Source organism: Chaetomium fimeti (assembly GCF_033439085.1).
Source record: "Chaetomium fimeti strain CBS 168.71 chromosome Unknown B0H64scaffold_2, whole genome shotgun sequence".
In the NCBI taxonomy this organism is placed as follows: domain Eukaryota; kingdom Fungi; phylum Ascomycota; class Sordariomycetes; order Sordariales; family Chaetomiaceae; genus Chaetomium; species Chaetomium fimeti.
The window spans coordinates 4,831,713-4,857,414 of record NW_026944330.1 but is presented as its reverse complement, the minus strand read 5'-3'; the positions used below and the strand labels follow the sequence as shown (position 1 = coordinate 4,857,414).

Here is a 25,702-nt window from a genome sequence, read left to right as displayed (position 1 = left end):
ATGGAAGTGCACCCTGGCACTGTGTAGATGGCCGTTAGCGTCCGTGTAAGTGAACAAAGCGAAAGTCACTCGGATGAAGCTTAGTAGAGAAGCTGCACTCGCCCGATTCACTTTTATTTTACTCGATTTCTTTTATTCAATGTATTACGCTCGATATCTTTCTTTTAATTTCCCTTTTGCTTGATTTGTGCTTTGGAGTTTGGCAGACGGGGCGTCTAGGAGCTCCCGCAAGTGGGTCTCCATGCCGCGTCCACGAGGTCACAGGGTCACGAACCTGCTTCCGCTCCGCCTTGGTGGAGCGGGAGGCCCGGCCGGCGGTCTCGTTGCGACAAGGACGTCACGCGATCCCAATGCCGCCACGACCTTGCATAATCGGTAAAGAGGCACGATGGAGTAGCAATTCACTCCCCGTCCGAGTTCCCGGCTCCGTCCGATAGAGTCGGATGATTTGATCCACAGGGCAACTTACTCAAAACGACGCGGGGGTCAGCCACAGCAGAATGTTGCCCCGCCTTCCGCGTCACCAGAGCAGAAACCCCGCGATTCGGACGAGGCTTTAAAGGTGACGAGCTTCTTCCATACCACGACAGGCCGTCGCACGCATGCTACAACGCCAATGGGCCCCCAAACCATCTATCTGCCCGATGGGCAGCGCTTCAACGTGACGCCCGTTTTTGCGGGACTGTTCTTCAAGTCGACCGAGCTCAGCAGTCACCACAATGCCTTCCCGATCGGATGGACTATTGTGATTCACACAGAAGACGGCGACGACGATGAGCCGACCTCGAGTACCGCTACTAGTCTTCCACCGGGGTTGGCTGAAGGGAGCCCCGGTACAGACAAGACACCGCACCTCCGCTCCTTCAAGAGACCGACGCTACAAAACGACAGCCTCTTCATCTCGTCCATCTCGAACCCCTCCAACGCCGACTTTAAGCCCCCCGCAAGCCCAACACGCCAGATGGCCATGATGCTCTGGGTCACGCTATACTGGTACTTCCATCAACCTTCGCCGCCCACGATTCTCACCACCGAAGCGTCGAAGCTGACACCCGACGCCGGCAAGCCGCGGGGCGAGTGGCGGGTGCGCGTCAAGCGAGATGGCATGCTGCGCGGGCGGAACCTGATACCCAAGTTGGAGCGTATGGGCCTAATTGCGAGCCTCAACTCGGCCGTGGGGACCGCGTTAGTAGACACCGATGACGTATGGGCAAACATGTTCGTTACGCGGAACATGTTCTGGCAGATACCGGGACGTCTGTTCCTGTTCACCCTCCAGCCTGTCGGCAACAGAAACCCCCGCTCGTCATACCCGGGTTCGCCAGTACCAAGCCGGCCGGGTTCTCCACTTCCTGGAGAGCACGCTACGGCAATTCACCCGCAGCGCGCGATCGCCGAAGCGGGCGACTTGCCCGGCGCCGCGCCGCCCACCTTGTTGACAGATGTGCCCTCGTTCCCCATCAGCCCCTTCTTCAGCGCGTCCCACCTCCCGACCTACTACCCACCCCCACCATTACAATACACCATCACCAATCACGTGCGTCACCCGCTCCGCCCGAAACCACCGCGCATGGGTGAGGTCTTTTACACGCGCTTCGTCCCCTCGGTGGGGCACTACCTCTCCTTCCGCGTCGCGTCCGTCTCGCCCAAGCCGGTGCCATACATGGGGCCCGTCGGCCCGAACCCGTCCATAGCAACACAGCAGCAGCAGTCCCGCCTCCTTTCCATGCCCGATTCGGCCCTCCTCGAATCGTGGCATGCCAACCCACGCGTATCCCACTTTTGGGGCGAGTACGCCCCCGGCTTCCTCCCCACCGCCCTGCGGAGCCGCCACAGCTTCCCCGCCATCGGCCTGTGGGACGGCGTGCCGTTTGGCTACTTCGAGTTGTACTGGGTGAAAGAGGACCTCCTCGGCCGGTATGCCGGATCCTCCGAAATCGACGACTGGGACCGCGGGTGTCATGTGCTGATCGGCGAGGAGTGGGCCAGGGGCCGCGTACAAAGCTGGTTGACTGGGTTGGTGCATTGGATGTTTTGTGCCGATTACCGGACTATGAGTATCTGCCTCGAGCCGAGGGTGGATAATGCGAGGTGAGCCTTGTGTCGTCCATGGTTGTGACGGCAGCCAGGAATATGCTGACGAGCCGAACAGGTTCATCCAACATCTCGAGTACGCTGGGTTTACAAAGGAGAAGGAGATTACGTTCCCCCATAAGCAGGCGTGGTTTGGGAGGTTGAGGAGAGAGAGCTGGAATGGGCCAGCCTTGTAATACGATGGCCGATGCGGAATGTCGCCCCGACCGGCCTGCCCGTCCCCTGAGAAAGTCAGAAACAAGTCGGGAAACAAGTCAACACGCTGCGGCCAACCTACGCGCTTTCAGCGGGGAAACCAAGTGGTGGACCCCATCAACACCACTACACCAGGACACGACTCCCTCACCTGCTTCCTCACCGCTGCCGATATGCTACTTATGGAGAGTTATCCTACGGGGTGAAATCCTCTATCTCGACCCCCCCCGTTTCAGATATTGTGGATGGAAAGTAGACTGGCACCAGGCGCTTGTGTACGAGCTAATGCGGGGGGTACTCTAGAATCCTGAGGCTGGCCGAGCCCGGTGTATCCTGCTGGGATTTATAAGTAGGAAATGAATACCCCAAACAACGCGTATCAGATACGACGGAAGGCATGGCGACCATTCTGAGCAATATTGACCATAACCCGACAAGAACAATAAAGAAATATACGCCGACTCTTGAGGTTTACAGGACTTCAAACTACCTACATACCTGACCATAAGCGCGAATATACATTCGCTGCGGGAAATAGAGCTTCTAAGCCTAGTCATGTTACATTGTTTTATCTTATATATTACTCCCGTATGGTAAAGCGCAACTACCCAAGTACACCGTGTAAATCTCGTGATTCAATGTGGTGGGCAAAACAAACAATTACCACCGACGAAAAAGCCGCACTGCTGAGCAGCCACGCCGCTCTTGCGTTAGCCTCTGCGGCGACTTGACTTCTTACCGCTACCCTCTTGCCCTGGGCGGACAAACCCCACAGCAGCGACACATCATGGATGCTCCTACAATTAGCTTTCCCCGTACCGAATGTGGTTCCCACCGCCACGGGTTCCTAGCTCGAGCACTGGCTGTTACTGGCATTCCGCCGCCTCCTTCTCAGGATCATCCCCCCCCCCCCACACGCGAAACGCGGTCCTTGCAACCTTTCCCTGCTAACCTTCCCGGCGCCGAGCATGTCGACCGCCTCCGGGAGTTAGTCCACAACCTCCTCAAACAGGCAGGCGACAACTGGACATTCGTTTCTATATTCGGGGTCCATAACTCGCACGTTCCCCGGTCGGTCCAACCCACCGTGCTGATCGTCCTCGAGCCAAACTCTACCCTAGTTGAGCGAGCTAAGGCCATTGTTAACGGAGTATTTGCCATCCAGCAGCGGTAAGGCCTCCCCCTTGCGAGCCTCGCAGGCCCAATTCCCACGCGAACCCGTTGTCGTTAACCTGCCTCCACCAGACTCGGCATTGATCCCTTCTTTGCGGTCGAGGTTGTCGAAGGCAGCCTTGCCCTCTACAGTCGGATTGAATCCCTCGAGGAGGACTACTTTCCCAAGCAACCTTACCCAGGCGCGAGCATTGGTAACCCATTGGCCGACTCGTCTGGGACTCTCGGCTTTTAGGTGAAGTTCGAGACTCCCGAACACGGTACCGAATATCTCTGGCCGTCACATGTCACCATGCTTGCTACGGTGCGTTCAGTTATCCGCCTCCCCCCCCCCCCGCAAATCCATTGAGTACCATTATCAATTTTAACATCCTATTCAGACCTGGCCGAACCGATCAAACCCTCGGCAAAAGTTCAAGTTGGATCCAGTCCCCTGCCTCCGACGTACGAGAGCTAAAGACTTCGGTATTAATAGAAGCCGGATTAGTTCCTGAAACCCTCGAGGCCGATATGCAGGTTATCAACCGTATTGAAGGTTACGACTGCCGGTTTGGCATCGTCACTCTTACGTCCGGTTCAGGCCGCATTTTTGCCAGCAGTCACATAGTTGACTTCGCTCTGATCTCGTTGGATCCGGCTCTCTTCCCCGAAGGATTCAAACCCTCTTTCAACGTCAGTACCACTACCAGCTACGACCCTCTTTTTGATCTTGTCATTGAGTAACCCTACTTAGGCTCCTTGTCGCTCGGCCTGTGAGTTCTTGGCTGCCCGTGGTCACAATGCCGAGAAACCTGGTGCGGAGAAGAAGGTCTTCAAAACTAGCTCGACTACCGGAACTACTTGCGGCAACCTTCCTCCTGTAAACGCTAGCACCCGCTATGCGCGTCCGCGTCTTTATGGCCACTATTCCTCCCACGAGTCACAAACGGCTGTCGTCCTCAACGAAACACCAGACGACTGTTTTGCCGCCTTTGGCGACTCGGGTGCCGTGATCCATGATGGCAAAGCTGACATGCTCGGCATGCTCTGGGGAGGGATGATCAAACTCGAGGAAGGTATCCCGACCTACCAGGACCAATGCGCGGTGGATATCTCAGCCATCACCCTGTATACACCAATGGAGATCCTGCTAGAGGTGATGCAAGCCGAAGTCCGCAAGGCTTTCCCTCGCGTCTCGGCGAAACTCACTCTGGTTCCTATGTCGTTTGGTTCGACCCATGATTCCGCGTAGTCAGATAGTATAGCATATGGCCCGGGAGGGAGAGGGGGGGGGGGGGGGGTCACGCTGGTGGAGTCGAGTTGGCAGGAGAATATACAACCATGATTCGGCTTGTTTATTAGTTTACTAGACGGTTGTGTTCTCTCGATTCAACGGCCTTCTGGGTCACGGTCGTGATCTAATTTCCACTTGTGCAATTGTGTTATGATTGTGAGCAACACAAGTGCAAGGAATCGTCATCGCTGTGGAACTGTGTCACACTCCTCCCCACTTTACACATTACTTGTCCGTCCGACGCGCGTTTCCGCGTGAATGAAACCAGTTCCTTCCTGCAACACTCCCGCCGTTCTTTCCCCGTCGATGCGATGTACAAGGGCTCGGGGGGGTTCTCGAGACCCCTCGACCCACAGCCCAGTTTCTTTCTCGAGTCTCCTCCAAGCTTTTTATTTGCTGGCCGCCATTTCCATTACGCTCATTTATGCTCGCTCAGCAATCACTCATCGTTTCGCTCATCAGACTCCCAACAAAACCACCGCCTGCAAAATACACACCAGCACCAAGCACAACATGGACATCGGTCTTCGTCGATTGGAATGCGCTGAGAATGAGCTCTCCATCCATGATACGCCCAGCACCTATCCCCGCCTGTGTCGCCTCGGAGATGGTTCCATCCTTGCAGGCTTCACCTCTTTCGAGCCTGACGGCCAGCGCGTTCTCACCATCAAGCGCAGCACCGACGAGGCCGTTACCTTTGAGCCTCACGGCGAAGTAACACGCTCCTCCGGTGACTGCGACAATCTCTTTCTACTCGAGCTGCCCGCTTCCACCGACTCGGGCCCGCCCACTATCCTGGCTGCTTTCCGAAACCACGACCTCGGTGAGGACGGCGCCCACACCTACTTCCGCATTACCGTCTGCCAATCCACCGATGGCGGCCAGACTTGGACCTTCCTGTCCCAGGCCGCCGAGAAGCCCGCCCCGTTTGGCCTTTGGGAGCCCTTCCTCCGCATGACCGACGACGAGATCCACATGTACTTCTCGCAGGAAATGGATACGGACGACCAGGATACCATGCTCGTGCGCAGTACCGACGGCGGCGCGACTTGGACGGCCACCCAACGCGTGACGGGCGAGGGCGAAGCGCTCCGCGACGGCATGGTTGGCGTGGCGGCGGTGAAATCCTGCGATGCCGAGCTGGAGGGACTTGTTCTGGTCATGGAGACAACCCGCCTGGGCACCTTTTCCATTGAGGCAGCTTTGTCTTTCGATAACGCCGAGACATTCGGCTCGCGGCAGCCAGTGTATGTGCCAAAGGAGGGGCGGAACGCTGGGGCACCTCAGATCACAGCATTTGCCGATGGCTCGGTGGCGGTCGTGTTCATGACGGACGAAGACGACGAGGACGACCCCACCTGGCCGTCGGGAGCCAACATCAAGGCTATATTCGGTATGCTGACCGCTGACGGATCGCTCAGCTGGAGCGAACCCCAGGTTATAGGCGAAAAGATGAGTTCCTGGCCGGGTATCATGCATATGCGTGACGGCTCGGCCATGGCCGTTTACGAGTCAACGTCGATCATCAGAGGCCGTATGCTGAGTATCACATCGGAATGAATCGGCGATAGATCAGGGGCAGGGTGTTAGTTGCTATGAACGCTCGGCTTCACCATCATGGGGACAGGAGGTGTCACTGAGTAACGATGGATTCTTGATATCGGTATAGGCGCCGCTCATAGTGCCTGAGGAACATAGTTGATCGCCGACGAAGCTTCGTTCGATAGGCCCGGGCTTGTTCACTTGACGGCTGCTAACTATTGCAAAGTGAACGACCGCTCAGTCCCTGTTGCATCTCTCTCTTGCTCCGAGTCACCGTGAATGTATCCCCCATACAAAGGCGAACGGGCGATTACCATCGCAAGGCCGGCGCGATTGATCTCAACCGGGTGCGCGGCATGATGGAGACGTCATTTACCCGGCCACCAATGCAAACCACGCGCGCGAACCTTGTCGGGATCTTGCTCTGGGCCAATCCGCAGAAGTCGCGGAATTAAGATCCGCAGGGGACAGCTCCCGTGCAGGACGGAATCTGGGGTCCCGCGCGATGTGGAAGATGTCACCCCGGGACGTCGGTTTGGCATCAAAATAGATTACCAACGCCCCTCTTCTACCGGCGTTGTGGCCTCGAGTTCCGAAGTCGTCTATCGTCAAGCTCCGGTCGACCCACTGCGGGCCAAGGAGAGATGGCCCGGAAACAAACACATAAGCTTCGCGATCAGCCGCTGGGCGGGGATCTACCGGTAATCGCTCATCCCCATCACCACTCACACTTCGTGACCCATACACCATCACGATGAAGACAGTATTGATCGCAGCGCTCTTCGGCACGGCCCTGTCCTCGCCCGTAGTGGCGGCCGACGACCCGGTCTCAACACCCTCGCCGACGACGCTCCAGGACGGTGCCTACTGGATCCGCGCCGTGGCACCGCCCAACTACCACAAGTACCTCCAGACGATCCCGGCCAACATCCCCGGGACGGCGCTGCTCGAGTCACACACCACGGCGGGGCAGTTCAACATCGAGGACGGGCAGCTGGTCAACAAGGTATCCGACCCGCCGCTGTACATGTGGGTGGAGGAGCCGGCCGACAAGGCCAACCCGCCGCGCACGCTGGCCACCTCCTTCAACACCTCCAAGAGCACCTTCGGCACCTTCGCCTGGCAGGGCGACACCCTGACCTGGTCGGACCCGAGCATCAAGCGCCAGAACGTCGGCGCCTGGCTGGTGTGTGCTGAACAGGCCCTGTTCATCAACACGGGCGCGTACGGCTACCAGACGCCCTCGGGTTGCTCCGATCAGACGGTGAGTTGCGGCGCTGCGGTGTTTCTTTCCCTTGCAGGATTCCTTGAATCATGCGGGACATTGAATGTATTGGCTGACGTGGTTTTGTGACCTCCTGCTAGATCCACTACTATAACGACAAGACGGCGAACAACTAAGTGGATGGTGATGTGGATATATTTGTTGTTACCTTGGCTCCTTGGTTAGAATCAACCTGAACTTGGGAACTGAATTGGGGCTTGTCCCACGAGGCCCTCAATCGTTCTTTTGCAGTGCCTCCACCAGACGTGGACGTTGTTGATGCCATGTGGGCTTGCTTGGCGATATGGCAGTGACCACGATACGAACTCTTGACAGCGAGATGACTATCCGAGCCTTCCGTGCCGAGAAAACGGGTTATAAAGAGATTCGTCTGTGGCTCAGTTTTGATTGAGCGCGGCAAATTGGGCAATCATCGGGTTGGCGGTTTCAAGTTCGCTCAAGTCGGTTGGCGGCTGTTAATTTTCTTCATTCATCATTCCCGGTAACCTCCTCTTGTGATGTAGGAAGTCGTCTGCTGCTGGGTTTGTAGTAATCATCGGTCTTCCGCCGTAAATCGCAAAGAAGTGAACCGTACAGATTAAATGGGAGAGAAAGCCTTGGCCCGTTCATTTGAGAATTGAGAGTGAGGTGCTGCCCCCTTGTCAGATTCTTTGGTGGGGCTCGGGACTCTGTTTTCCGCATCCGGCCAGTACGAAGGAGATTTCCCCTTTTTTCCCCTGGCAATTAAACCCTGAGAGTTCAATTAATGCAGACGCGGGGCGTGACCGATGCGATTCCGGTGCCTCCCGCCATCACCTATTCCATCTTGTCGAATCCTCCGCGGAATACGCAACCCCCTCGTTCGTCGTTCGACGTCAGCGAAACTGCCCTGCCCCGCCCAACCGAGAGGTCCGTCGTCCAATTTGCGATGTGCAGTCGCGATTGACAAAAATCCATCCCAATGGTCTCGCCCAGCCCGACCCCCCAGTGCATGATCCAAGTTCTTCGAAGGCCAGAACATGGGTCATTTCCCGCTTTCCGTCGCCAAGACGACGTCTCAACAAAGACGCCGGCCAGTCACACGTCGCCCAGGACTGCACCGCCCGCCGATGCCGAGAAAGCCAAGCGCCTACCGAGAATACCAAGACCCTAACAGCAGCCAGGGAGGGCTCCTTTCGCGTCATGCCCCTACCCACGCTCGAGCCACCCTCCATCCGCCTGCCGAAACCATGTTTCTTCTCCTCTTCCCGAGTGTTTGAGAATAACAACGTCTTGCTCATTGTCGTCGTCGATGGCGCTGGCGATCATCACACTCGTTTGAACCCCACGTTCGCTCGCCTACTTCCATCCGTTTCGCCGGCTCCGTCCTGAGGACAACTGGGACGACTGCGCGACGACCCCTTTTCGAGTTTTCCCAGCCTATTTCGCCATCCCTACCGCTCGTTTCTCGCCAAACCGCCGTACTCGAGATTGTCGAGACTGAGAATCGGGACAAGATGGCGCCATCATCGCCATCGAGAGGGCCAGCGCGATGGCTGGCCGCTCTTGTCGCTGCGAGCAGCCTGCTACCGATGGCACATGCTCAATATTACACAATCAACACACCTGGTATTGTTTGAAGGTCATGCCAGAACCATCCAAGATATGGGGCTGACTGGTAGCGCAGATGAAATTCGCCAGTCCGCGCGGACGCTCGCCTACGACCTGATGCTGTTCTACAAAGGAAACCAAACCGGTGAAATCCCGGGCATTCTACCAGGTCCACCGACGGAGCACAAGGGCGACTACTACTGGTGGGAGGGAGGTGCTATGATGGGCACATATATCGACTACTGGTTCCTGACCGGCGACAAGAGCTACAACCATGTCATCGAAGAAGGCATGTTGCACCAAACTGGCCCCAACGCCGATTATATGCCGCCCAACCATACGGCATCTCTGGGCAACGACGATCAAGGTTTCTGGGGGATGTCGGCTATGCTCGCCGCCGAGAACAAGTTCCCCAACCCACCCGAGGGCAAGCCGCATTGGCTCGCCCTAGCCCAGGGCGTTTTCCACACCCAAGCATCCCCCGAACGGCACGACAACACATGCAACGGCGGCCTTCGCTGGCAGGTACCTCCCACCAACGCAGGCTACAACTACAAGAACACCATCGCCAACGCCTGCTTCTTCAATCTCGGCGCGCGCCTCGCACGGTACACCACCAACGCATCGTACGCCGAGTGGGCCGACAAGACGTTCAACTGGCTGTGGAATGTGCAATACATTGACCATGAGACCTGGGCCGTGTACGACGGCGGTCACGTCGAGCATAACTGCACCGACATCAACAGGGCCCAGTTCAGCTACAACGCTGGACTGCTCCTGCAGGGGGCGGCCTTCATGTTCAACTACACGAACGGCAGTACGATCTGGCAGGATCGCATCGACAACTTGCTGAAGGGCATGATTCGCGATTTCTTCCCCGACGACGTCGCCTTCGAGCTGCCCTGCGAACGCCGAAGGGGTTGCACGCCCGACATGTTGACCTTCAAGGGTTACGTCCACCGCTGGCTGTCGGTCGCGACCAAGCTTGCGCCACATACGGCCGAGATCATCCTGCCTTTGCTGCGGAAATCAGCCGAGGCGGCCGCCAAGCAGTGCACCGGGGGTGCGACCGGCCGCGTCTGCGGCTTCTATTGGAGCGGAGGCGTCTTCGTCGACCCGGCCGTCGACCATACCAGCGGCGCCGGCGAGGCCATGAACGTCCTGGCCGCCGTGTCCAGTCTGCTCATCGACCAAGCCCCGCCCCCCGCTACCAACGCGACAGGCATTAGTAAGGGTGACATCAACGCCGGCAGCCGCAGTCGTGGCGCCTCGGAGCCGCTTGAGCCTATCACCACGGCGGACCGAGCCGGTGCGGGCATCTTGACCATGTTGATCCTGGCCGGCTTCATCGGCACCTGGGGCTGGATGAGCATTGGTGATTAACGGGGGTCCGATTGATGAGGGGAAAGTCCAGATATTGGCATCTTTGGGATATTGGGAATATTACGCGGCATCTCTTTGCAGATTTTCCTTGCTCTTCATTTTCAGTTCCCATATGCGTGACAATCGGTACGCGAATAACCGGGACGGCGTCAGACGGGGTTAATGATATGGGTCAGTGGTTTGCTCTTTTTCCATTCTTTGGGGTGTGCTTCGTCCAGTACCGTACCGTACCAACGAGTCTAGATAGTGGATGCTAGCGAAATGATGTTATCGCGCATTGGCGTTATGTACATGTTCACTTCCTGTCTACGTCTGGGCTGGTGAACGTGATTCTTGCAGTTGTTTCGTGCACGATTCCCCGGGTCATATATGGCCGTCCAGCCCGGTCAAAGCTATGCCCCACTTACTCGTCGTGGGGAGCTCACCGAGTGAGAGCTGATAACCTTGATATCAGCCATGATTGAAGGTTCAAGTCATCGCACGGACAAGCACACTGACGGGCTGTCCGTGATCTTTTTTGCAGCCCTCGCGCCTGGCCGGAAGAGCAACAGGTCAGCACTTGCGGCGGGAAGGTCAGTGTTGGATTCCGAAGATTTTGCTGCGAGTAGGTCGAGAGCTGCGTTGTTTGTATGATGATGGTTTGGTGATCGTCCGATGCCACCATCCATTGTTCGTCGTTACACGTTGGGATAAAATGTGCCAATTAGTTTTGCACCTAGTAACAAACATATTCCCAGTCATGTCCTCCTTCAACTTGTCAGAGTGAGTTGGACTAAACGGAACAGAAAGCGAAAGGAAAAATCGAAAGCGAGCGTTGCGCCCCATCCATCATTCGGTCCGTCCCAAAATTGGTCCACTCGCCCATCAAGGTTCGCGCCCCAGACGCTGCGGCACCCCGCCGAGAGCCCCGCAGCGCCTGGACTGCGCTTGGAGATCGAACCGATTTTTTTTGGACTGCGATTCAAGACCGGAAGCAACTATCCACCTTGTCGCAACGTCGCAAAGATGCATTCCCTCATACGGCCCAACGCCTGGGTCGCGCTAAAGCTCCCGTCAGGAAGCACAAAGGTTCTTCAGATTGCCCCCAATACGTAAGTATACCCAGGTCTGTTGCGCGTAAATTTGCATCGCCCTTGAATCGCACGTTAACGGAGCATCTCTGGCCCAGGACAATATCGCTGGGGAAATACGGCGCTTTCCCGTCCAATCTAGTTATCGGACGCCCATACCACCTCACCTTTGAGCTACTAGACAAGCTGCCGGACGAGAGCTTCTCGCGTCTCCGAGTCGTCACTACCAACGAGCTCCACGCCGATGTCTTTGCCGAAGAAGCCGCACCCGGTTGCGCCACGCCCGCGGCCGGTGCAAACGATACCGTAATATCTACCACAGACGGAGAGGAGTTCAGCTTGGTCGACGAGAAGGGCAATGTCATTGCGCGCTCGAATCACGAGGTCCTCGATGAGAATGCGCGGCAGACCCTCACGCAAGACGAGATCGAGGAGCTGAAGAGGGAGGGCAACAACGCCGGCAAGGATGTTATCGCGAAGCTGCTGCTTTCCCATACGGCGCTCGATCAAAAGACGAGCTTCAGTTTGGCCAAATACAAGCTACTGAAAACCAAAAAATACATTCGGCGGTTTCAGGTCTTGCCGATTGATGTCGCCAACCTTGCGCACTGGCAGCTGGAGGAGAGGGATGCAAGCAAGATACTGGACCTAAGGGCCGAGATGATTGGGCTCGTCGGGAGCTGGGGAAATGTGCACTTCGGGGGCGATGATGTTCTGCTTCCGGACCCGAAGGCCCCCACCGCTGCAGGGGATGAGGCATGTCTTCCCGTGGACGAGGATCTCTTGCGAGGGAGGTGGCTTGTGGTGGATGATACCTGCGGGCTGTTGGTAGCGGCGATGGCCGAAAGGATGGGTGTGCTTTATGACGGCGAGGACCCCGAGATGGAGAAGGCGGAAGGGCAGAACGGGACAACGACAGCGCAGACGCCCGCTGGCCTGGAAAAGCACCAAGAGACTCGGACCAGCGAACTTATCGTACCCGAAACGACACAGAAGGATAGCGACACGGAAATGGTAGATGGGCCGACGAACTCGTTGAAGCGACAAAATGACGGCAAACCGAAGCAACAAAAGCCCCGCCCCTCCGACTTCGCGATCCCGTATTCTCAAACCAACACCATCACAGTTATCCACTCAGCCAGCCAACCGAACCTCTCGCTCCTCAATTATTGGGGCTTCGACATCACGTCCCCCAACCACCCGCCGCATCCCTTGCTCAACCATCTACTCAATCTCTCCTGGCTGCAGCTCCTGAAGCCGGAACTCGACACGTCGTACTCCACACCGCCGCTCACCGCATCGCCCGAGGTCCTGGCGTCATGGAAGCCAAGTCGCAGGGGTAACTTTCACCGCAAGCGGAGGAGGTACGCCCGGATCCGGCACGTGGTCGACAGCACCCGGACGGGCAACTTTTCCGGTCTCGTCTGCGCGAGCACCATGGACCCCATTAGCATTCTCCGCCACACCCTGCCTCTCCTCGCCGGGGGCGCCCCGGTGGCGATCTACTCGCCCTCTGTGGAGTCCCTCGCCGCGCTGGCCGACTGCTTCAGCGTACCCCGCCGAACGGCTTGGGTCAGCGGAAGCGTGGCTGAGACCGATGGTATGTCGAACGAAGAGCTGGAACGGTGGGAGGGTAACGAACGGTTTCCGCTCAACCCTACGTTGCTTCAGGGCGTGTCGATCCAGACGAGCCGCGCCCGCCGGTGGCAGGTGCTCCCCGGCAGGACACATCCGCTCATGACGGAACGAGGCGGCGCGGATGGGTATGTGTTTACGGCGTGGCGGGCGAAACCCGCAGAGGGCAAAGTGGCTGCAAAGGGGAAGTTTAAGCGGAGAAAGGTCGACTCGGTTGATTCGGAGGCGGCCACTCCGGCTCCGGCATGAGAGACTAGTAGCGAGGGTACGTATTTCACGGGGTGGGAGAGTGGTTAAGCACCACGGTTGCACGACGCCACAAGATACCATGTATAAAGGAGGCATGCGTCCCTCTCCATATCATTGCGAGCATTTCCACTCTGCGCCCTGCCCGCGTTCTATCCATGCAATTGTGTGATTGTTTTAGCGTCGACCAGTCTCCCGCCTCAAAGTCCCTTGCCCATAAACTTCCGCTTTGTGAAGCTCAACCACCACTTGCTCGGCTTGGCGTCACCCTCGTCGTATACCCTCGCCAATAACCTCGTCGCCAGCTCCTGCCTGACCTGGGACATGTACTGCCGGAGGATCTCTGCGTCTTGCCTGTCGCGGGGCGGCTCATACATCTACACATCATCCACGCCGTCAGCAACCTGTTCATCCTTTTCCGAAGCTGACCGTCGTAGGGCGCCATACTTGATTCAAAGGCCATGCAGGGTCCCCGGGAAGCGCAAAGTTCAGGTCCAACGCCAGGTTCGTCACGTCCTTGGTCGCATCGCGCAGGTTGGCGGTCGGCTTGATCTTGGTCAGGCAGTCGGAAACGAACCAGATGCCATAGACGAGAAGACGGTCGGCGGGGCCTTGAATCTCAAAGTTCCTGAAGAAGGTGTTGGCTCGGAAGAGGGCGAGCACCTCGTCTAGGATATCGTAGCTCTCCGAGTTCGGATCGGGAGACTCGTCCGCCGGCAGCGGCGGGTCCGGGAAGGGCAGCGGGTACACGGGGCCCCGGATCTTGGTCCGCAGGGGAAAGAGCGGGAAGTTGCCGACCAGCCGTGGGGCCGGTTCGGCGGTGTTGAATACGGAGTTGTAGGCCTGTGAAGGTTGATTGAGCGGGTCGGGTCAGCAAGAACAAAAAACCGGGGAATTGGAACGCTGGATAGAGTAGCAGTTCCAAGCTGGAGGTGTTAGGGATACGACTCACCGGCATCGTGGGCAGCACGCGCCTTTCAGAAGCTCCTTGCCTGGGTTGTGGTTGGAGGGGCCGTTGAGGTGGGATGTCTTGTGCTCAGCACTCGGAAGCTCGATCGCAGCCTTGCGGGGTTGCTTGGGGCGGGCGCACACGCAGGCTGCTACCAATCAAGCCTGACGTCTTACACTGTGGCTGAGGGTCTTGGCAGGCCGGAGCCTTTTGTGAAGACCCGAATGTGTCATCACAGGCAGCCACACTCTGGCCACACCATCTGAAGAAGGGTGGGGACCAACATCCAATGTTTCATTGGCCTGCTTATGGGCGGCTAAAATAATCCTGGAGTCTCATGACACCGCGCCGTGATCCTTGCGAAACACTTCTGGCACCATTCCTCGACTTCCTCTCAAATATCTCTGATAGTTGAGGTCATCCGGATTCGCGGGTTCGAGAGCGGTGGAGTGAAAATCTCTTGTGCTCTTGTGGAATCGGATTGTCCGAGACAAGGGCTGCAGACGGTGCCAACAAAGTGAATGCGGGTTCCCGATGGAGCTCAGACACCAAGAGTTGAACACGTCGGTGCCTAGCCGAATGGGGCGAGTGTCACGGGATTTCGCGGCCCAGACGCGCAAAGCCAGGGGTCCAGATTGTTGGTGCATTTCCGTTGCCACACCACAGGCAGGACGGCGCAGAATGTGAGGGGGTCTTGGCTGCCCCCCGCTGGCCGCGTCCGCTCTCTTAAACCCACGCATTTCTGCCCAGCCCTTCCCAAACCATTTGGGGAGACATTTTCGCGCGCACAACAACTGTTCAACCGAAATACCGTCATTTTGGCGGTTGAAACACTGTGTATCCCACGAATATTGGTTCTGGGAGCATCTGCTTTGTTTTTGAGCGACCACTGCTCCTGTTTGCGATTTACATTCCAAGCAATTCCTATTTAACGTCATTCTTGTGTTTGCGGGGCCAAATCGCGACAAGCGGGTGTTAACACACCCCACCCCCCCCAGTAAGGCGACCGATCAGCCTTCCTCTTCGATGCTCACAATTGAGTAAGTCGCCTGGTCGCATCTTCATGACCTCACTTAAAATCAAGTCGACACGGATCGCCAATTCGATATCCACCTGCACGAACCTCCTCCGCTAATACGCGACTCACCCTGACCTCAGATCCTTGTTCAGCAGTAACTTTCTCGGTCAGCTGCGCGCCATCGTCCAAATGCCGGCTTCACGCGACAAGGCTGGCTCGCCGGAGCGCGGTCAACCCACCAAGACCGGCACGCAGAACCACCCCGCGCCCACAACGAGGCGACCATGCAGACGTCGCATTACGCGGGCCGAGCCGGGCTCGCTGTACGACATCCTGCATGACCATGCCGGCACTTCCCTCTACGTCGTCCCCATCTGCTGGACCGACCAACATACCCGCCTGCTTGGGGCGCGCTTCCTCAAGCGCTCCGCCGTCGTCAAGCCCGTACCGGATCTCGTCCACGGGGTGTGGCTTGAGCCGTCCAAGATGGCGCAGACATTGACTTCGGAGTTGCACACCCTCGTCCGGGAGAACGCGACACCGGCCAGGGCCTTCTGCAAGGTCCGCGCCATGAAGCATATCCTGTCGACCCTATTCCCTGCGACATTGTCCCGCGCCAAGACTGGCGCCGAGCTGAACCTGTACTTCGGCCATCGCGTCTTCAGGAAAGTCGTTCGTATCCCATGCGTGTGGAAGAGCCCGAGCAGTGTCGACACATCCTTCGATTCCTGCCCGACATTACCCTCGACATCATTCAACGGAACACCAAAGAGCAGTCGCGATCCTGGAATGCCTATGCTCGCCTACATCAACAAGTCCCAGCTTGCTGCCATTCGCCAAAATCTCTACGGGGTGCTTCGTGGGCCTGAGGGCAAGACCAACGAGGCCGTCAGCAGCCTGCAACGGCTTCGATCCAAAATGTTGGTCCCAGCAAATGCCGACCACGACCCTTACATCATTGCCATCCTCCTAGCTATGGCGCAGGCGCACTTCTACCACGAATCGTCATCGCGGTCCTCGTCCCAGTCCAGCTCTCAAGGCAGCCGAAAGTCAGTCCGCATCGCGCCGCCGTCGTTCCAGGACGTCAAGGTGCAAGTCATCACCCATGACGAGGGCAACGACAACAACCCCAACTTCGCCGTCTACACCGCGACCATCACGGCGACGTTTTTGGACCGCTTCATGTCCCCCGCCAAGGCACCCAAGGGGCAGACCGCGAAGGAGCTGGGCGCCGGCCTGGACATCTCGTACACGCCAGTGAGCTTCTGGCCCATCCTCGGTCTGAAGGAACGCCTCTCCAAGGCTCTCGGCCGGGAGATCGCTGGGGACTCCATCTACGACGACCCCAACCACATCGGCCTTTGGGACCCACTGCTGGAGCCGCAGCAGAGACCAGTTTACCACCCCGTCAGCCTCAAGCGGAGGCGCACGGACAGGGAGCCGCTGTCGCAGGTGTTGAACAGCAGCTTCGAGGAGGAGCCGCCCAGCAGCCCGGACGACCGGCCAGTGCTCAGTCCTGCCACTAAGAGGCGGAGGACGACACGGCGGGTCAATAGTAGCACTCTGGAAGTGTGCTGAGCACGGACCTCGGAGTTCATGGATGGTATGACGAGAATGATTTGGGATCTGCTCTGTTTTGTTGTCTTCCGTGACTTGACTTCGCGGTAAGAGATTGATGAGTTCGGTATGAGGGCACGACAACACGGTCAGGGTATGGGAAATGATACATGGTATGGTACAAGGCCCCTTGGAGGGCTGGCTGGGTAAAGGTGTTTTGAAGGGGAATCATTGCTGAGGGTTTATGGCTGCCGAAATGGGAGCTATCACCATCATGGGTATGGTCATCAGGATGCATCACACGGATGAGGCGCTGGTTGGGTTGGCTTGTGGTTACACCTGGCCTTGGGCCGAATGCCAGCAATGGCTGATAAAGTTTGTGCATTGTTTTTATCTTCGATAGGTATTTTAAAATATCCTTGCCTGCGTATGTTGATGTCCCGAGTGATCTGGTTGCGACGCGTGGCATACCCCAACACAATATTAACCAAAGTACAACCGTTAGAATCGCTCTCGGCGAAAGCGGGAATGGTGTTGAGCCATGCCACGATGATGGAAACCAAAACGCCATGTTTCGACACTAAAAAACTCGCTCCTAGACTTTTGACTCTTTCGATGATATCCTAAACGTATTGTTCTTGTACGAGAAGTCACTTTCCAAAACTTTAAATCATATGTGGGTTTAACGTGACCCTAACGACTGGAATCCTGAGATACCTCTTGAACCTCAAATCGGCCTAGTCGAGCCAGGGGAAGGGAATAACATATGATATTCCACGTATGCATAGCCTTGGTGACTATTGGGGCTTGCTGGACAACATTGCCCCTTTCGGTGACCGATTCCCGCTTACCCCGAAGCTGCCCGCTCCCAGACCATCGAAAAGGACTCAGTCGCCCGTAATCCCGAGGCTTCAATGCCCTCATACGCTCCATGTGATACTGCATCACGGGCCAAACCCTCCAGACCTGCGGGGAGTTTTCTAGTTGCTCGACACTATCGTAAGATATTAGAGAACTAGCCTGGCTTAAAAAGTGTTAGCATGACTCTAACGATGTTTTTTAATTAACTCAGGGCCTAAGAATTAAGTTCGACTTCCACATGTTTCTGGAGGGACATCCATTTGAGGCTACATTTTCTTTTGCATCCATTCTGACATGCAGTTGAGTCACGGGGGACGGGGGCGGAGGGGGGGGGGTTACCTTGATTACCTAGGTAGGTACTCAATTTGAACGGCGGCACTGGATATCAACTGTCAACTACACCAGACGCGGCGAACGAGACAATGAGCGGTAAGCAAATTTAAACGGGGCCAAACCGTTCATTACGCGTATTCTACGGAATTGGAAGAGGTCTCGAGCGTCAAGGCTCTTCGCGTCTTGTGTGGTTGCGGGGGGGCGTAGGGCAGCAGTTCGTTGGGGCCAATGCAGAGATCAATTTCAGACCGGCATGGGCGCCGTATCAACCTCCTTCACATGCTGGGGAGCTTTCCATTACTACTGAGGGGAAATAGTGAGGTTACAAGCCGAGAGAGGAAGCGGGGGGTCGACGGAGAGTAGTATGCCGCTGCTTTACACTAGGTGGCTTGGGTTGCAGGTTGTTGGGGAACCTCAGGATGGGCTGCAATAGTTCGAACCACGAGATGCTTGGCAAGCGTACAAGTTTGCTAACTGAAAGTAGACAGGATGAGTGACCGTCCGGCGGCCCCAATCTCTGGGGTGTCGTAAAGCATCTATGGCTGTGAGGCTGGGGCCGGCGAGCTGTGGCCGATAATAACTACCAGAGAGTTTAACGGGATGGGCCGCCTCTCCGTCGGGTTGTCCCTCGGAGAGCGCCAAGGGCCCGGTCCAGATTGGCTGATTCGTGCGCCTCCATGGTGCCCACAAACGACAAAATCAGCGGTGAAGATCGAGGTCGTCACTGGTCAGTTGATATGTGCAAGGAGGGGGGTTGTTGGACGTAGTTCTTTTGAATTGGGAGGCTGGCCTCGGTCCCTTCGGATCCATCCGCGTGCCACACTAGCACATTCGGTGGCCGTCTTTGCAGATGATTAGATGCGCTAGTTTGCGAGTGATGTGAGGTGATGAGGTGTAGACAAAAAAAAATGAAGGCTTGAGCCAAGCAGCGCCGACAAATCCCGTCGGGCCTCAACTCCCAAAAGGGGAAGCGGACCCCGACTCCCCCACAAACTGCACTGCACCTCACTCCACCCCCACCCAACCCCACATTCCCTGCTCTTTCCCCAGAGGCAGCTTTGTGGGTCTCTGGGGTTGTCAGGTTCATGAACTTGCGCTCTGCGAGCCCGAGTGGGCTGTCCTGGTACCATGAATTGATGCCTTACCCAATCTCATGGCTGGCATTATGATTACTTCCATGTGTCGGGAACCGCCGCCGATCGAGATCACAATCTGCAAGCCGAGTCCTTGCAAAGTCTGGCATTCTGATCCACCTCGCACACCGACAACGCGCACACTTTCCCAACAGAATTTTCAGAGACTGACCTTGTCCCTGTCCCTGCTCTCAGCTTTCCTTCCTCGATTCTATTTTGTTTCTTTTGGCTTGATCCGACGATGCCGGCATCCACCCCTCAGCTTCCCACTCAGGCTCCCAGTCCCGCTCAACCCCCGAACCCCTCATCGCCGCATGCCCACACCTTCGGGATGCGGGGGAGCGTGGACAATCACCGCTTGCCGATCAGGGCAGCGGCTTATTTATTTTACACTAATGCACGGCTGCCCTGCTCGCCGTTTGTGTTGCCGAGGCTTGGAACTAGCGCCAGGCACAGAAAGTTCTCTTCACATGCCTTTTTCTCCTTGCCATTGAGCACGGCAGAGGTGGCAAGAGGCGGCACAGGCTGGCCGAGAGGTGGTCGACCGGGTTTGAGCTGCGTGACACGACCAATGCTACATTGAAATCGGCCTGCTACTGGCTACCATAGCGCGCCACCGGTGTCTGTGAAAATGCTCCTGGCAATTGTTTTGTCAGGCAAAATCCATTCTCAGATTCGAAATGAACGCGTGTTCATTTCAGAAACCTAAAATGATATTCTGTAGAGATTTATATAGAAGATTATTTTCAAACCTTAAGATAATTTTAAAAGTTATTTCCTTAAAGTCTAGATAGTATAGTATTGTTAAGCAATTAATCTTCTAAATCGATATAAGATTTTATAAATAAATATAAAAATTAAATTATATTTAAAATTAATTTTATATAAAACTATTTTATATTTAAAATAATATCTAATATTTTCTTATATATAAGAGATTATCTTTTTTATAAAAAATTATCTTATTTATAAAGTTATTTTAACTGAAATTGAACGTGTGTTTATTTTGAATCGAATTCCATTTTCAGTTTTCAGGTTCATTTTCATCAAGGAAAACATATGCCTGGATCATTTTCACAGACACCGGTGGCGCCCTATGGTACCTGCGGACCACTCAGCGAGCCCCTCCTGCCCTTCTCAGGATAGCAAACAGTTTCCAAGGATCGCAAGCGCCCTCTTCCCCACGGGGAAAACGGGTCTCGAGATGACGCCGGCGGGACACCCCCAGTTTCTTCACGCGGGAGGCGCGAGGAATGCCACCGCAGAGATCGCCAAGGCCTCGCAAGTCGTGCCGCAAGAGGGTACCACCACGCGCTTCCCTAGGATTCTTGCCTATCCCGTCCATCCCCTCCACGATGTGGCCTGGTCAGCTGCCCCGGTGCGGCGGAGCTTTCAGGATTCCGCCGAGTCCGCCCTGGTGGGGTTGAGTGTCGTACTGGCGTTGCCAAGTACGCTTCTTTCTCGGCGTTCGTGGGGACGCTTCAAGGTTTACAATGTGGATTACAATGGGAAGCCATGAAAACACTATATGAGGCACCCTGCCCCTTCCTTCAAGGTGACGGCGAGGCTCAGCCAGCGAACCTTGATTCTTCGTTCCTTCCTGGCCCCTCCGTCTTCTCGGCGTTGTGTCCCTGTCGCCTGGGCGCCTACAAACACCATGAAGGGCATCGTCGCCTTCGTCACCGCCGCCCTTATGGGCCAGGCCGCTGCAGCACCTCCGGAGCCGCCCACCAACGTCATTGAAAAGAGGGCTGCTCCGACCGTCACCGTCTCTGCGGGCTCCATCGTCGGCGTGAACCGTCTGACCACCGAGGCCTTTAACGGCATCCCGTTTGCCAAAGCCCCCGTTGGCCCGCTAAGACTCAAGCCTCCCGTGAGGCATGACTCATCTCTTGGTGTTTTCGATGCCAGCGGGATCGCCCCGGCTTGTCCGCAGTTTTTGGCCGATTCGGACTCGAACGAGTTCCTATCCAAGGTCATAGGCACCATCACGAACTTGCCCTTTTTCCAGAAGGCGCTTAAGATCAGTGAGGATTGCTTGACAGTCAATGTCTTCCGGCCGCAGGGCACCAAGGCAGGCGACAAGCTGCCTGTGTTGTTTTGGATTTTTGGAGGCGGCTTTGAGGTGAGCCCTACTACGTACGCCCGGTGTTTTATTTCATCCCGGTGACTGACTGGTTGTTAGCTCGGCTGGAGCTCCATGTATGACGGAGGCCCGCTTGTCACCAATGCCATTAACATGGGCAAGCCCTACGTCTTTGTGGCCATCAATTACCGTGTCGCTGGTTTCGGGTTCATGCCAGGCAAGGAGGTTCTCGCTGATGGCTCTGCTAACCTCGGCCTCCTCGACCAACGCATGGGCCTCGAGTGGGTTGCCGACAACATTGCTGCTTTCGGCGGCGACCCGGACAAGGTCACCATTTGGGGCGAGTCGGCCGGTGCGATCTCCGTTCTTGACCAAATGGCCCTCTATGATGGCGACAACACGTACAAGGGCAAGCCTCTCTTCCACGGCGCCATCATGAACTCCGGTAGCATCGTCCCGGCCGACCCAGTCGATTGTCCCAAGGGACAGGCCATCTACGACCAGGTTGTCGACAAGGCCGGTTGTGGCGGAGCCGAGGACACTTTGGCTTGTCTCCGCGAGGCGCCTTATGATAAGTTCCTCGCCGCTGCCAACTCCGTCCCGGCCATTCTGTCGTACAACTCGGTTGCTCTCTCGTATCTTCCCCGGCCCGACGGCAAGGTTCTCACCAAGAGCACGGATGCCCTGGTAGCAGAGGGTAAATACGCTGCCGTTCCTATGATCGTTGGCGACCAAGAAGATGAGGGCACGCTCTTCGCCCTGTTCCAGCCCAACATCACGTCCAGCTCCAAGCTTGTCAGCTACCTCGGCGATCTCTACTTCCACCGCGCCACCAAGGCGCAGATCGAGGGCCTCGTCGACCGGTACTCTCCGTGGATCTGGGACGGATCCCCCTTCCGCAGCGGTGTCCTCAACGAAATCTACCCGGGCTTCAAGAGGCTCGCCGCTTTGCTAGGCGATGTCGTGTTCACCCTGACGCGCCGCATTTTCCTCGAGCAAGCCACCAAGATCAATCCGGATGTCCCCGCATGGTCGTACTTGGCCAGCTACAACCAAGGCACTCCGATCATGGGCACTTTCCACGGCAGCGATATCCTTCAGGTGTTTTACGGTATCCTGCCCAACTACGCCAGCAAGAGCATCCAGAGTTACTACGCCAACTTTGTCTACAATCAGGACCCCAACAACGCGGCCGGCGGCACCAGTAGCAAGAGCAAGATTGCCGAAGACTGGCCCCAATGGACTGGCAAGGACCGCAAGCTCATCAACTTCTTCGGTAACAGGAACGGGTACCTCAAGGATGATTTCCGGGACGATGCCGCAACCTACTTGGCCACGAATATCGGATCTTTATATTTTTGATAATGTTTTTTGTCTATCTCGGTGGTTTTGTATTGGAGGGATGGGGCATCCTCCTACGAAAAGTGATGTGGCATGGGTGATACCACCGTACTTAGGTACCTAGTTACGAACTTAATTGTTAACGACGTTCATGACAATTCTACCACATTAACCTTGGCTCTGACCTCAATTGTTGGAAATTTACTAGAACCATCCATGATGAAAACCATGACGAGGCTCGAAGCCTTACTGATGATGTGAGATCGGCTTTTCATGGACGTGGTCGGTCAGCACGGCAACCTTTTTGAGTCGTCACGGGTCTGGTCGGAGACATTACATTGTTGTCTCGGGCAGCATTTCGCCGGCCCTGACAAATATATAAATAATAATATAACACCGGATCGCAATCACTGACCTCACAAACAGTAAACTTGCCATTTATTCTAACCCCATTCGAAACAAACCAGCTATGGCAGGAGACGCCGTCCTCGTCCTGGGTGCAACCGGCCCCTCAGGCATTTGTGTGGTCCGCGAGCTGCTGCACCGCAACCACCGCACCATCGCCTACGTCCGAAGCCCAGACAAGATCCCAGACGACCTGAAATCGAACCCGCTCCTTGAGGTGAGCCACCGTTGTTCCCCCAACCTTCCCCTCTCATAACCCCTTAACGCACCTCGCCCACCACCCCCAACTTGACCCAACACCAACCAATGACCCTACTAACACCCCCCTCCCCCCTCCCCAAGATAACCACGGGCGACATCGAATCCCCCCTCCTCCCACAAACCCTCGCCCGCACAAACCCAAGCACAATCATCTCCCTCCTCGGCCCGACCCCCTCCGCCCTGCTCACCACCCTGACCTCCCCCTTCGGCCCGCCCCTGCCCTACCCGGCCCACTACGCCGACCACATCCTGCCCGCCATGCGCGACCACGGCGTCGCGCGCATCCTGGCGCTGTGCACCATCTCGTATGCGGCGCCCGACGACGAGTCGAACTGGACGCGGGCGGGGTTTCGTGGCTTGGTGAGGGTGGTGATGCCGGCGGCGTATCGGGCGATGGTGGGTATTGCGGGGGTGTTTAAGGGGGAGGTGGGCGGGTTGTTGGAGGGGGTGGATTGGGTGTTGATGAGGGTGCCTGGGTTGGTTGGGGGTGCGGAGGAGATGGAGTGGCGCGTGGATAGGGAGGTTGGGGGGGTGTATGCTGGCGTGGTGGGGAGGGAGTGGACGGCGAATGTGAAGAGGGGGAGGCTGGCGAGGTGGTGTGTGGATTGGGTGGAGGGGGCGGTTACGGTTGGGGAGGGGGAGGGGGGACGAGGGAGGATGCCGGCTGTTTCTGCGGCGAGAGGCTGATGTTGGGGATGGAGATGTGGTGATGCTGGGATGTAAGTTGGGGGTGAGAGCTGTCCGTGAGAGTTTCCTTACTTGAGTATCAGTCACATACCGAAGGTCTTTGTCTCTAATTGGAGTACGTTCATCCATTTCCTGATTGTACTTTACAATTCATCATGCCCTGAACCCGGTCGCCACGCTTCTATCTTTCCGTTGATGATATCCATGAGAAAAATCTCCATGGCCCCAGCGCTAACCTTCTCCTTCCTTCTGTAAGGGAATACGTCGCCGTTATTGGGATTTTGCACGGTCAATCCCTTAGATCCGCGTTTGATTCCCAGGATCTCAGCCGCATCGGCGTACTCGTCTGCGTCGATCGTGACAAAGTGGAGATACTCCTTGTACTTGTTCGCCAGAGGTCGCATTTCCGTCACATATTCTTCCCTCTCCTTCTCACTGCGGACAAAATAATGGACAATGCTTTTCCGAGTCTACCCATCATGTTAGCATGTGGATAGGGGTTCTGTTCACAGTACTCACTTGGTAGAAGGATAGTTCGTTTTGCCTCGTCATCTGTGGTATTAGAGGCTCTGCACACTCTTTGATGAAAGACTCAAAAGACGCGGGGGCGTTGAGCACTGTTGTTGAGGCGTGTACTCCATCGAGGTTGTTGTAGCAACAGAGTTCGGGTACTTGATGTGCTTTGGTTATCGCAAAGGAGTAGCGGTCGCGATATATCTTCGCAACTGTTTCAAACTGCCGTTGTAGGGTCTTATCGCGGGAAATGAGTTGGCCGACAAAGACAAGGTCGTCGATAGACTCAACAGCAGTTCTGTTCTGATCGGTCACATATGAGACCGCGGGGCGACTTGTTCTCCGGAGGAAGCCTTGAATGGATGCTGCTTTTCGTGGCCCACGGTATCGAATATGCCCTCCATCGGCCTGACGGAGGCGGATAGCGGGAAATGAGGAGACCCCATCTCGGTCGCAGAGCTCTGCCTCGGCTGAACAATCAACACTGACAACATCAGTATTTCCTACTGTCTCCTGGATTGTCATCCATTCCTGTTCAAGCGCTTGGCTGCCCTTCCTGTTGCTAGTAAGTTGATTGACGACACGGATGGAAGACTTCCAAGTTAAGTCACGTACTCATCTGGCTAGAATGGGCTCGGATGTTAATATAAGACTTCAAGTTCGAGGTTGTAGGTGGAGTACTACATGACGTACGAGAACATCTATGAATGGTCAACAGCTGTACCTTGTAGAATTTTCAACGATTCGGCACTCACATGCAATCAATGTTTGGCCATTGGCGATTCGTTTCGCCAATTCCGACCCAGCAACGTGGTTCCAAGCGAGGGTGTTTGACGCCAGGAGAAACGGTGCGAGGTGATTCAAGTTGAACTTCATGTTGATGGACTGAGGGATAAGAGAAGATGCAGGCAAAACTGTCAATGTAAGTGAGTTATGACCAGAAAGAGGAGATTCCATCATATTTGAGGCCATGAGTGAGGTCAGACAAGAGACAGGGTCCAACGCAGGGTGGCAATCAGGGGCGCAGATCTTGGCGTTGAAACAGCGCAACCCCTGAATTCTTCTCACGAACGCCGCAGCACGTTTGTTTCAT

The 25,702-nt window shown here is 56.1% G+C and overlaps 12 protein-coding genes across 12 annotated transcripts; 9 read left to right on the top strand and 3 right to left on the bottom strand.

Annotated features, from left to right (window-relative positions):
- Positions 1-616: 616 nt before the first annotated feature.
- Positions 617-4,693, top strand: B0H64DRAFT_440056 (uncharacterized protein; the record flags this gene model as incomplete). The annotated part of the gene is made up of 5 exons (XM_062806462.1): positions 617-2,091; positions 2,153-2,266; positions 3,535-3,656; positions 3,950-4,134; positions 4,196-4,693. 5 exons carry the CDS (start codon positions 617-619, stop codon positions 4,691-4,693), a joined length of 2,394 nt encoding a protein of 797 aa, XP_062663215.1.
- A 555-nt stretch (positions 4,694-5,248) lies between these two features.
- B0H64DRAFT_317899 (Sialidase) lies at positions 5,249-6,295 on the top strand (the record flags this gene model as incomplete). The annotated part of the gene is made up of 1 exon (XM_062800358.1): positions 5,249-6,295. The coding sequence occupies one exon, from the start codon at positions 5,249-5,251 to the stop codon at positions 6,293-6,295; it is 1,047 nt and encodes a 348-aa protein (XP_062663214.1).
- A 630-nt stretch (positions 6,296-6,925) lies between these two features.
- B0H64DRAFT_103842 (uncharacterized protein) lies at positions 6,926-8,047 on the top strand. The gene is made up of 2 exons (XM_062797701.1): positions 6,926-7,541; positions 7,643-8,047. The coding sequence occupies exons 1-2, from the start codon at positions 7,032-7,034 to the stop codon at positions 7,676-7,678; spliced, it is 546 nt and encodes a 181-aa protein (XP_062663213.1). The 5' UTR covers positions 6,926-7,031; the 3' UTR covers positions 7,679-8,047.
- A 990-nt stretch (positions 8,048-9,037) lies between these two features.
- Positions 9,038-10,821, top strand: B0H64DRAFT_355947 (glycoside hydrolase; the record flags this gene model as incomplete). Its single annotated transcript, XM_062801577.1, has 2 exons — positions 9,038-9,088; positions 9,222-10,821. The coding sequence occupies 2 exons, from the start codon at positions 9,038-9,040 to the stop codon at positions 10,512-10,514; spliced, it is 1,344 nt and encodes a 447-aa protein (XP_062663212.1). The 3' UTR covers positions 10,515-10,821.
- On the bottom strand, positions 10,822-11,342 carry B0H64DRAFT_389309 (uncharacterized protein; the record flags this gene model as incomplete). Its single annotated transcript, XM_062803335.1, has 1 exon — positions 10,822-11,342. The coding sequence occupies one exon, from the start codon at positions 11,337-11,339 to the stop codon at positions 11,088-11,090; it is 252 nt and encodes an 83-aa protein (XP_062663211.1). The 3' UTR covers positions 10,822-11,087.
- A 1-nt stretch (position 11,343) lies between these two features.
- On the top strand, positions 11,344-13,608 carry B0H64DRAFT_355945 (Gcd10p family-domain-containing protein). The gene is made up of 2 exons (XM_062801576.1): positions 11,344-11,605; positions 11,683-13,608. Exons 1-2 carry the CDS (start codon positions 11,520-11,522, stop codon positions 13,466-13,468), a joined length of 1,872 nt encoding a protein of 623 aa, XP_062663210.1. The 5' UTR covers positions 11,344-11,519; the 3' UTR covers positions 13,469-13,608.
- On the bottom strand, positions 13,609-14,551 carry B0H64DRAFT_389305 (actin-related protein 2/3 complex subunit 3). Its single transcript, XM_062803334.1, has 3 exons — positions 14,418-14,551; positions 13,913-14,308; positions 13,609-13,842 (listed from the first exon to the last, which is right to left on the bottom strand). The coding sequence occupies exons 1-3, from the start codon at positions 14,421-14,423 to the stop codon at positions 13,666-13,668; spliced, it is 579 nt and encodes a 192-aa protein (XP_062663209.1). The 5' UTR covers positions 14,424-14,551; the 3' UTR covers positions 13,609-13,665.
- Positions 14,552-15,139: 588 nt separating this feature from the next.
- On the top strand, positions 15,140-17,419 carry B0H64DRAFT_389303 (uncharacterized protein). Its single transcript, XM_062803333.1, has 2 exons — positions 15,140-15,454; positions 15,573-17,419. Exons 1-2 carry the CDS (start codon positions 15,441-15,443, stop codon positions 17,008-17,010), a joined length of 1,452 nt encoding a protein of 483 aa, XP_062663208.1. The 5' UTR covers positions 15,140-15,440; the 3' UTR covers positions 17,011-17,419.
- Positions 17,420-19,208: 1,789 nt separating this feature from the next.
- Positions 19,209-19,975, top strand: B0H64DRAFT_389301 (uncharacterized protein). Its single transcript, XM_062803332.1, has one exon. It carries the CDS (start codon positions 19,337-19,339, stop codon positions 19,808-19,810), a length of 474 nt encoding a protein of 157 aa, XP_062663207.1. The 5' UTR covers positions 19,209-19,336; the 3' UTR covers positions 19,811-19,975.
- A 998-nt stretch (positions 19,976-20,973) lies between these two features.
- On the top strand, positions 20,974-22,764 carry B0H64DRAFT_440049 (Alpha/Beta hydrolase protein; the record flags this gene model as incomplete). Its single annotated transcript, XM_062806461.1, has 2 exons — positions 20,974-21,441; positions 21,502-22,764. 2 exons carry the CDS (start codon positions 20,974-20,976, stop codon positions 22,762-22,764), a joined length of 1,731 nt encoding a protein of 576 aa, XP_062663206.1.
- A 448-nt stretch (positions 22,765-23,212) lies between these two features.
- Positions 23,213-24,096, top strand: B0H64DRAFT_440048 (uncharacterized protein; the record flags this gene model as incomplete). The annotated part of the gene is made up of 2 exons (XM_062806460.1): positions 23,213-23,365; positions 23,491-24,096. The coding sequence occupies 2 exons, from the start codon at positions 23,213-23,215 to the stop codon at positions 24,094-24,096; spliced, it is 759 nt and encodes a 252-aa protein (XP_062663205.1).
- Positions 24,097-24,239: 143 nt separating this feature from the next.
- On the bottom strand, positions 24,240-25,638 carry B0H64DRAFT_472779 (uncharacterized protein; the record flags this gene model as incomplete). The annotated part of the gene is made up of 5 exons (XM_062807956.1): positions 25,365-25,638; positions 25,303-25,310; positions 25,225-25,232; positions 24,616-25,165; positions 24,240-24,566 (listed from the first exon to the last, which is right to left on the bottom strand). Exons 1-5 carry the CDS (start codon positions 25,579-25,581, stop codon positions 24,240-24,242), a joined length of 1,110 nt encoding a protein of 369 aa, XP_062663204.1. The 5' UTR covers positions 25,582-25,638.
- Between the last annotated feature and the right edge of the window lie 64 nt (positions 25,639-25,702).

Excerpts from the sequence above, each read along its gene's own strand:
- B0H64DRAFT_103842 (XM_062797701.1), top strand. The coding sequence starts at position 7,032 with ATGAAGACAGTATTGATCGCAGCGCTCTTCGGCACGGCCCTGTCCTCG. Across the intron at positions 7,542-7,642 it reads CGGGTTGCTCCGATCAGACG|ATCCACTACTATAACGACAA; the intron begins GTGAGTTGCGGC and ends ACCTCCTGCTAG.
- B0H64DRAFT_355945 (XM_062801576.1), top strand. The coding sequence starts at position 11,520 with ATGCATTCCCTCATACGGCCCAACGCCTGGGTCGCGCTAAAGCTCCCG. Across the intron at positions 11,606-11,682 it reads CTTCAGATTGCCCCCAATAC|GACAATATCGCTGGGGAAAT; the intron begins GTAAGTATACCC and ends TCTCTGGCCCAG.
- B0H64DRAFT_389305 (XM_062803334.1), bottom strand. Across the intron at positions 13,843-13,912 it reads CTGCATGGCCTTTGAATCAA|ATGTATGAGCCGCCCCGCGA; the intron begins GTATGGCGCCCT and ends GATGATGTGTAG.
- B0H64DRAFT_389301 (XM_062803332.1), top strand. The coding sequence starts at position 19,337 with ATGGCTGGCATTATGATTACTTCCATGTGTCGGGAACCGCCGCCGATC.